General features: G+C 48.4%; 1 protein-coding gene across 1 annotated transcript; it reads left to right on the forward strand.

Annotated features, from left to right (window-relative positions):
* The first annotated feature begins 5,761 nt into the window (after nt 1-5,761).
* On the forward strand, nt 5,762-9,625 carry FABP1 (fatty acid binding protein 1, liver). The gene is made up of 4 exons (XM_010079290.1): nt 5,762-5,828; nt 6,886-7,058; nt 8,965-9,057; nt 9,575-9,625. Exons 1-4 carry the CDS (start codon nt 5,762-5,764, stop codon nt 9,623-9,625), a joined length of 384 nt encoding a protein of 127 aa, XP_010077592.1.
* Nucleotides 9,626-10,179: the final 554 nt, after the last annotated feature.

The raw sequence follows: 10,179 nt of genomic DNA on the forward strand, positions 1-10,179 counted from the left end.
AAATCAATTGAAGTGCACCAAGCTGCCTCTTTGTACAGCGAACGTGGCTCTTCTCCTCTCTTTCTAAACCCGATACGAACTGCCGATATCTCAGCTGACATAAGGTAGGACTTCCACATTGGTCAACACCTCTTCTCACCTACAAATGTGCCCACACATAGTTTTCTACCTCCACCTCTGGTGATTTTGCAAGGCAAGGAGCGAGCAGCGCATTGACCCTTTCCCCACAGCTGGGTACAACGCCCTTCCCTCACCGTGGGGTGTTTCACAAGAGGTTCAAGGACATCTGTGTTCTATTTCTGTCTTGTAGAGCAAAGTGCAGGACCCGCTCGTAAAGGCAGAGCAGAAAGGGAGAACGCGGATGGGATTGTGCAATGCTGGCTCCAGCGGTGGGACGTTGAAGGCGCTGTTACCTGGAGAAGGTTGTGCCATCTGGTCCTACTATGCCAAAGAGCATGCTGGTTTGTGCATCGCTCCTGTGTCATTGCTTTTCCCTGGCCAAGGAGCACCTTCTGCTAAGGAAGGTCATCTTAAGAGGCTTTTTGTTTGGACTTTTGTTTTAAATATAAACTGTGGTTATGTATTTGGCTCAGAGACAGGAACACTGGTCTTTGGCACAGTGCACCTGCACATTCACTCTGGAGCGGTGAAGATACCAGGGTGATGGTTACCCTGGAGCGTTGAGCCTCCTTTAGATATCAAGGGTGTGGAACATCAAGTCAATTGCTCTGACAGTGTTATTACATTTATGAAAACCCATTTCAGGGAACAGGATGTAGTGTATGTGTGTGGTAAGATGGGTTGTATATCAGGACTCATGGGCAAATTGTAGGGCACGCAGACACCCAGGCTCCTCCTCGTGCCTGTATGGGCTTGAGTACTTCCCCTTGACTAATTAGCCACAACCCACTGTGAGCAGTCATTAAGTGAGCCCCTGTGCTTGATAAATCAGGATGGAGGCCAGCTGGAGAGGAGAGCAGAGGCCAGAGCAACAGCCAGGCTTCCCTCCAGGACTGGAGTTCATCTGACCACCTCTAGGTACTTGGAGGCTGCTGCTATTTGCATCCCAACATGCAAGTGTCCACTTGGTCAGGCAAAGGTTTGTGTAACCCCAGAGTGTCTCAGGAGCTCTTCATGTGCCTGCATCATATGGAGACATCTGAACCGCAGGCATGTGGTTGGGTGAGATGAAATACATTCACATTGGTGAAATGTTCACTGGCTCTGTTTTGGGGGAACTCTTCCACACCTTTCTGACTCGAGAACATTAACTGCTAATGGCTCCATTTCTTTCCCAACATTTTGTTTGTGTCCTGGCACAAACTAGTCCCATAAGCAATACGTACCATTGTCAGCCCTTGTCCCCTCACTCCATAAGCTGGGCAGTGGGATGGAGGACAGCCTCATCCCACCACAGGCCAAGCTGCAAGAGCCCTATGTGCCTTCTGAGAGCATGAGCAGAGGTCCACGTGCCTGGAGAGAGGCAACAGCACTTCACCACAGATATTTGAGGCAAGACACTGGGAGGCGAGTGGCGCAGCCAGCAGCTTTATCCTGCAATAAGGGAAGACCCCAACAGCAAAGACCAGCTCGTCTCATCTGTAAGCTCAGCTCCTCAGGTGATCATGGGCAAGCAAAGCTAAGGCACTGATAGGTGTCATGCCATCAAGGAAACTGTTGCCTCGTCCTTGGAGAAGCAATACAGAGCCTTTACTCGCTTTGGGACCTTTGTAATAAGATGACAAGTGCTGAGGGCTGCCTTCTGCTAAATTTCAGTATTAGGAAAGCTTTATCAAGCGGCAGCGCTCTGTACAAGCTGCCGCTTTGGGCAATCTTATCAAGGCTCTGATAATGGCATATCTAATCTAAACCAACATGCACTGGCGCTTGTATGTCTATGGCTTGGAAGTTACAGCTTGGAGGCAGCCAGCCTCCAGGAGACTGCAACAGCCATTTTAAAAAGAGAAAAAGCTGAGAAAGGTGCCGTATTTCATCTCAGTGCTGTCTTGGCAATGCAGCACAATGAAACCTTGGTGGAAACCAAGAGGGACAGAGAGTTCACAGGAGCATCAGCATCTTTTCCCAGCCCATCCAACCTTTCAAAGCAATGCAGCCATGTGGCCTGATGAAGAAACCTTTGTTCCTCAAGATTAAAAATAATCAGACCAAAGATGTGAAAGCTGGGCAGCAGACCAAGTTCCCAGGTACAGGCACAGCGGAACTAGGGATGACCTGAGCAATAATACAGGTTGAGACAGAGGGAAGGCCACCTGGGGACCTGTAATTGGCAAGCTTGGGACCAAGCTGTTCAAAAAAATGACTAGGGTTTTGGGGTGTCCGACTGGACCTGCATTGGTGAAATCCATGACTGAATCAGCAGAAGCCCTGGCTTGTAGCCTTTCACATTTTGGGCTAAGAAAATCCTAGAGTAGAGCCCAGTCCCAGCTTCCAAGAGCACTGAGGTGAAACCAAAGGCTTCACAAAGTCTGGGGAGTCACTGGTGGGATAGCTAAGAAGAGCAAGAGAGGAGATAGAGGGCAGGTGCATGAAGACACTCCCAGAGCTCCAGAAGGCTGCCAGGTACCCCCTCCTGGGCACAGCAAAGAGTCTCTCCCCACACAGTGTTCTGGCTGTAAAGTCCTTTTCAGAGTTCGGAGCTTAAAGCAAACTTTTAGTTCAGACTGGAGAAGGCAGAGAAGGATTTTTTGCTGCAGGAACCCTGAGACACAAAATCCCCCACCACAGCATCCAAACCATCCAAACCGCAGAGCACACAGGAGGGTGGTTTCCCAGTGCCCTGGCAGACACGGAGTGAAAGTGGGAGGCAGGACTGGGAATCTCAGGGAAGGGTTGAGGGAAGGTGATAACAGCCTGTAAGGACTCCATGGGCTGCTACAGAGATGATGTGGACAAACTCTTCTTGATTATGGCAGATGCTATAACATGAGGCAGTGGCCACAAATTGCACTTTGGGAGGTTTGGGTTGAGCATCTCTTCTTCAAGAGGTGGGTGGTGCAGCCCCAGGAAGGGTACCCAGAGCGGCAGAGGAGGTGGTTTTCGAGATTTGGCCAAAGTATGGCTGAGTTGATCTGTTGTAGGTGATGTTCTTGCTTTGAGCAGGCGGTTGAACCAGAAACCTCCAGAGGTCCCTCCCAACCAGCATTTCTTTGGTTCATCACCTTGGGACACAGAGCTTTCAGATACATCCATGGCTAGGAGGGAGGTGAGAAGTTTTGCAGGTCCATATCTTTGATTCAGGTGCAAAAAGCAGAAATGAGACACGTGTCCTTTTTTCTGGCAAGCTTCTAAGATCCTACACTTTATTTTCCAAGCAACTTAAACACAAAAGTACCTGCTGGCTTCCCACAAAACATAGCTTCCTCAATAATTTTTGAAAATGATCCATGCCTTCTTTCTTTCTACAAACCAGGTCCAGGTTTTAGGGTATGGCTTTAGTTTTAATCAAATGGTCAATTGACTTGGCCTTGTGTTAATGCAAATCAGGTGCATTTTCTTGGCCCTGGAAGTGGTATCATGTTTTAAAAGATCCTGTATTCTGGTGGGGAGATGTGCAAGTATTCTGAACTTTGCTACTGAGATTAAGTTTATCTCACCTGCCGTTTGCTCAGCAGACCTGGCTAGATAATAATTACCCTGGCCAAATTTTGTTCCATAAGAGCTTCTTCTTTCTTTAGAACTTCTGAATTTCTTTACTAGGGGAAATAAAAGAACATGAGTCCAACAGAACACTCACAGACAAAACAAAGAGGTTTTATATTTGACCATTGATCAGAAATCAGTTGGTTGCATTTCCAAATTTGCCAGCAGTGATCCATAGTCCACATTTATCCAACACACCGAAGCTGGGAGCACAGATGTGTTACATCTATCCACAACAAGTAGAAGAGGAGCGGATACCTGCAGAAAACAACCTGGGTCCCAAATGGGGTGAATTCTCTCATGAGTTGTCCATTTCTGACAACTACTCGAACAGTTTCTGCCCAATTACCAAGAAAGTCCTGACCAATTGTATTCCTCTTTTAACACTTGATGGGCAACACCCAGACCTTAGGAGCCTGGCCTGCCCAGGGGGAGTTCTCACCCAATTTCTGGTGGTTTTCTAAGTGGTGTAGCTGCCCAGATTAGGCATGATAACCATTGAAAAGTCTGTGGGACAAAACCTGGTGAGCTTTTCCAGATCTTAGGCTCAGGTCTATCAGCTTAGTGGCTGAACCTCCTTTTAAGCCATAATCTTTCACCGCTTTCTCCTTTTCCAGATGTGCACTTCCTTTTAATGAGTCTCCCAGGGAGACTGTGGGACTGGGAAGTCTGCGGTGGCTGAGATGTCAAGCTTCCTTGGGGGCTGGGAAAAATAAGTTGCGCCTTCATGCACCTAAGATTGCATTTGTCTTGGATAATATGAAAAGTTTACAAATGCCCTAGACATGTAGGCTCCTTTTGGAGAGGTTGGAGGGGCATAGGCAGCCCTGGGACACTTAGTCATGACCTGTTTCTCCTATTTCTCTCCTGCGGCTCATCTCTGAACCGACATCTAAAGGGTTTTTTCATGCTTATCTGTTATTTCACTTTAAAAAAAGGCCAGAGATGCCATGAGAAGGCAGAATGTAAGAATTGCAAAGAGGAGGAGGCATGTGAGTGAAAAGTGGGAAAATCCCAGAGTTGGTGAGTTTAGTAGGGAGGAGGAATTCATTGTGGCAGCAGATGACATGGGACCAAGAAGCTGAGCCTTGGAGTCCAGACCCAGAGGAGGGATGCTCAGATGCCATGCAGCAACCTGGGATGTTCAGCCAAGGGACCACACTGGGAGAGGAGCCCAGCTCTGAGTCCTGCTTTGGAGGGAGGAATCAGGCTCAGCTTGGAGGCTGGCCCTACTTCTGACACAGCGTTTGGGAGAAACGCAGCTCCAAGGGCCAGGATGCTCCTTCAAGACACAAGTGACCATGGCTCCTCTGGGGAAAGGAGAGGAGAGGGAGTTTTAGTGGTGGCTCCTGGCAATAGCCTTGGTAGATCACTAAGGGTGGTCCATCTATCCACATGAAACCCCTTTCTTGGAGGCAAGGCCATAGCAATGGAGTCTGAATTAAACTGAAGTCTTCAGGATGGACCCGTTCAAGCCCAGGATTTGATTTTGAGTTGTGTTTTTTTCCTTAGGGGACAATGACAACTTTGTGACCACTGCTACATCTGGGTTACACCAAAAAAACTCACCATGACAGAGGACCGCAAAGCATATGAAGGAGTGAGCAAGTTAGTCCCTGCCAGTGTGCAGCCACTGCTCTTCATGCCAGTGCTAAAGATCCAACGTGCACACATCAGCGAGTAGAAACCCCACCGGTGTCAGCTCCAGGGGACACCATAATCTTTCACCGCTTTCTCCTTTTCCAGATGTGCACTTCCAGGCTGCAAGCTGATTAGATGATTTGTCTCATTCCTCTGATAATTAATCTTTGTACAATAATTTTTTTAAATCATTTTTTATGGGTGCCATGTTGCTACCTCCATAAAATAGGTTTATGGGATTTTTCCCTGCCCCTGCATTGTAAATCGGGGTCCATAAAATGTAGAGTAATTTATCACTGATCATTGCGCAGTTTTATGTTAATGTTTGAACACGGCCATAAAAGAATTACATCATCTTACCTCTGACCAACTTTTGAGGCAAAAGGAACTTATAAAACCAAGCTCTGCTTACCAGCAAGGCACCTTCTCTTGTGTTGGGAGCACAGAGAACCTTTCCATCATGAGCTTCACTGGAAAATATGAACTCCAGTCCCAGGAAAATTTTGAGCCTTTTATGAAAGCCCTTGGTAAGTGCCTGCATGTGCTGTGTGCTGCTTTGCCTCCACAGATCCCACTGATCTCTGGGAGTCCAAATGTGTTCGTGCGCTGATGATGTGGATTGGAAATATCTCTCAGAAATTTCCTATTTCTGTCTGTCATCTTGCAGTTGTTGGGGTTTTTCAAATGCATGCGCATGGAGATGTGATCTCAAAATAGAAGAGAAAGCATCTCTCTGGCTGCTGGCTGGAGGTCAAGAGATGCTGGGTGAATTTTTTGGCTCAGGAAAATGGTCCAGCTGGTTCTGCAGCCATGGGCCAGCGTAGCAGAGTGCTGCACACACGGGATAAGCCGGCGGGACCTTGGTGGCTTAGGGGGACCACAGATCTGCTCCGTCAGGCTGTGAAATTTGAGGGGGAGCAGGACATCGCTCTGCCCACAGTGCTGCTGCCTGGCAATGCTGTAAAGCCCCAAATTCCACCATGCATCAGAAAAATAGTCGGGGTTGTTCAAATGCTTAATGATGAACACAGCTTGCTAGGTTTCCACCAGTGTCCGTGCCAGGGACATGCTCCTGCAGGGATTCAGGAGGCTTTGCATGACTTCTGCACAGTTCTGTGCCAGAGGGGCTTTACCTGTCAGATCAACTTCAGGCTCTGGGAGAAGACTTTAGTGAGCTGGTTCTGACGGACACTGAATCTCATTAAAAAAACCACACTAGCTTCCCTCATTCTGCCTTGATTTATTCCATTTTTTCTGGTTGCCACTCAGTGAAGGAAGGAAAACGATTTTTTACTTTCTGTCTGATGCTGAGCCAGGGAGGTGGCTGTTCTGCTCACAGCCAGGTTGGTGAGACAAGGGAGATGTCTAGTTCCCACACAAAACCCAGGATGACAGTATTTGTTCTTCTTCCTCCCCAGCAGACTCAGGGCCATGTGGCCCTTGGGGAACCATCATCATTTCAAGGGTTTTCCAATAGAAATCCTCCCAGCTGTGGGTCCCCAAATCCTGCTACATTCATTTGGCAGCAGCAATCTGCCCACCGATGGCTCCAAGGTTCACCTAACATCTCTTGTTCCTGGGCAGGGGTTCCCGATGACAAGATCCAGGAGTTCAAGGACATCAAGAGCATTTCAGAAATCGTGCAGGATGGGAATAAGTTCAAGGTGACTATGACCGCTGGCCCCAAAGTGAAGCACACTGAGTTCACCATCGGGGAGGAGTCTGAGATAGAGATGCTGCTTGGAGAGAAAGTCAAGGTGAGTGATCATCTCCTCCTCTGCCAGGGCTGCGGGGGCTCAGGGATGTTAAATTTCCTTTCCAGTCATTCCCTCTGCACTTGAGCAAAGGGAATGGCCAGATCACAGGTGTTAAAGCTGACACAGGGAAAAGACCTGGGTAATTCCCCAGCCTTGTTCTGTCTCTCACAGTTTGCATGCATCATTAAATATCACGGGAAGGGGCTAATTGCTGAAACCAAGTTTGCAGATGTGACACCTGCTGTCCTGCTCCCTGTAGGTCCTCAACAAGTCTCTTAGGGAGACATTTCCGAAAATTACGGTCCATTTCTGAGCCACCTTCCTGAGAAACTCAGAGCCCAAGATGCTGAACTTCCCACCTCTCCTCTTCTCTTTTACAAAATAAGCTCCCCAGCCAGCACTGCTGCAGACGAAGCCTTGCATTTCTAAAGCTATTTTAATAGTCAGTTTGGAAAACACTGAAATCCAGTGTTTTAGTAGCCCATTTGGAAAAGGGAGATAGAGATGCTTTGGTAATTTTTTCTGACAGCAAAAGGCCTGAAAGGTGTGAGGTGGAAAAGGGGTTGACTTTGCCATGTTGCAACATGAAACATACCCCCACCTTCATTTTGTTGACTTAAAGGTAGTGCAGGAAAGTCAGCCAATGAATCATAAACCAATAAATCTCTCCTTTTAAGTCCCAGCAGCTATTAGCTTCTCTGCTACCCTTTTCCACTGCTTCTGTTTATACTGGGTGAGATGATTTGGCAACAAGAGGATTCATCACCCTTGAAATGGGGCCAGCTACCATTCCTGGACATTTGTTTACAATGGTTCATAAAATGTCAAGACAGAGCCACCAGCAAATATTGCCTCTCATCACTACCTCACGAGAGGATGGTACTGCAGGGACTTTTGAAAGCAGGAGGAATGGTCACCAAAGAAATGCCCCAGTGAACCAGGCTCTGAGAGCTGCACCTTCCAGCATCACTGAGTCTGCTGTGCATAGACCAGGGGGAAAAGACTATTGGAAGAGTTTTACTCTCCATAAATTCAGCAGCTCGAGGGTAGATGCACATGCCTTTCAGCTGGATAGACAGGTGAATAGAAATGGTTTTGCTGGGTTATTTCTTTGAGTAATTTCAATGAGCAGTGAGAGCTGGCCCTGGGGGTGGCAGTGACATCTGGAGTTTTTTAGACCTGCAGCTCCTGGGAGGGCAAAGATTCAGCAGATGGGCTTGTTCCCCAGAGAGCTCTCCAGCCATGACTGTGTTTCTGAAAGCTCCTTAAATTGTTTCCCACCTTGACCAAGACTCCACCCAGCCCCACGTTCTTGCGCAGCTCCCCATCACTCCACCCCAAAGGAGGATGCTGCAGCAATGTGCAATAGGTAGGTGGTGAAGAGGAGCCAACGTGGCATGCCCTGGACCAGCTCAGGTAGTTCTGCAGTCCTCTCCTTGGAGATGTGCAGGTCCTCTTGGTCTGGGTGCTGCATGAGGTGCTGCCCTGAAAAGCATCAGGGCTGCACAGAAGCACTAACATTGGCAGGGTGAAGAGCCTTCCTTCTTCTCCTCCAAAACTCATGTGTTGGTGTGATGCCAAGGATTCCCACCCTGGCATCTAACAGTGCTGGAGCCGTGAGTGAGTCTCAATTTGGAGGAGAGAGAAGTACGTACAGTGGCAAGGTTGCACCCCCGAAAAGCCCAAAGTAAACACCCCTACCCTTGCCGTGTTGTAGTCACTGCCAGCACAACCCTCTCTCCTCCTCCTCCCAGGATTGCTAAAAGCACCAGGGGAGCAGCATGCTCCAAACAGCTTGCAGAGGGGACGGTAGCAAGTCAGTACAGAAGTGGAAGGACAAAATGCAGGGGTTGATAAGGTCTCCAGCAATAACATGAATACCTCTGTCTCGTCCCCTCTCTGCTAGGCTGTTGTTCGTCTGGAGGGTGGCAACAGACTGGTCACAAATTTGAAAGGGATGACATCTGTCACCGAACTCAATGGAGACATCATCACCCATGTAAGTGCAGATGAGAGGGGCAATGGCCAGAGTAACGGTGCCTACAGCTGCCTCCGAGGTTCTGGCCCTACAAAGCCTACAGAGATGCTGGGGATCTCAGGGAGGTGCTGGAGATGAGTACCTGCTTGTGCTCAGGCTTTGTAGCTAAACCTGGCCAGGCACTGAAGGCAGTTTTTTGGTATAGTCTGACCCAAAAAGTACTTTTTGAGACCCCAATAGGCATTTCTGATGAAATTTTCATGCAATGAGGGCATGTTCTCCTCCACACAGATGTGTATGTTGGGGCTGGGCCTGGCACTTTTAAAGAATTGAGGTGCAGCAGGCTGATCCCAGTTGAGGAATGCTAGATTATCCCTACCTGCTTCGGGGTATTCGAGAAGAAACCCAAAGCTTTAATAATTCTGTTAGGGGATAGGCTGTGGATCTGTCCTGTTTTGCTTTGCAAGACCAGATCTTTTCCAAGTAGAGTTTGTAGCCACGCGCCATGAAAAGCTAATGCTTTCCATTTGTTTTCCAGTCGCTGACCTTGGGAGACATCACCTACAAGAGAATCAGCAAAAGAATCTAGAGACCCTGCACACACCAATCACTTTCCTCTGTAAAATGTGTCCACTAAAATAAAATTTGTATTAAAGGCCTCTTCATTATTGTCATCAGCCTCTTCGCTGCTGCTATAAAGAGATGCAAGCCTCCAAAACTCATGCAAGCTCTGGTAGAAATTGGGAAACAGGCTGAGCCAAGGCTGTGCTGATGTCGGTGAATGGAGCACGGGCTCGGAGCCACTGAGTAACCCTTCGAGATGTGCTCCATGCTGACGAGTGCTCTTCTCACCCCTTCTTGGGGACAGGTGCCAGCATCCTGCTGGGGACATCCCAGTAGGTAGTGCACCCATGGCTGCCCTGGCCAGGTAGATGGAGGGGCACTGGGTGGGGAAAGGTCTCTCTTCCCTTTCCTTAAAGTCATAGCCAAAGTGACCACAAGGTGACTGGCAGGGCCAAAGGACAGGGCGGTTTAGGTGAGCTCAAGGAAATGTCAAGGATCCAGCATAAGAAGCTGCCGTGGGGAAGCAACCAGAATGGGGGCAGAGATGTGGTTTTCTGGTGCACAGAGAAGAGCTCTTCC

The sequence above is a fragment of the Pterocles gutturalis genome, unplaced genomic scaffold, assembly GCF_000699245.1.
Source record: "Pterocles gutturalis isolate BGI_N339 unplaced genomic scaffold, ASM69924v1 scaffold49813, whole genome shotgun sequence".
Taxonomy (NCBI): Eukaryota; Metazoa; Chordata; class Aves; order Pterocliformes; family Pteroclidae; genus Pterocles; species Pterocles gutturalis.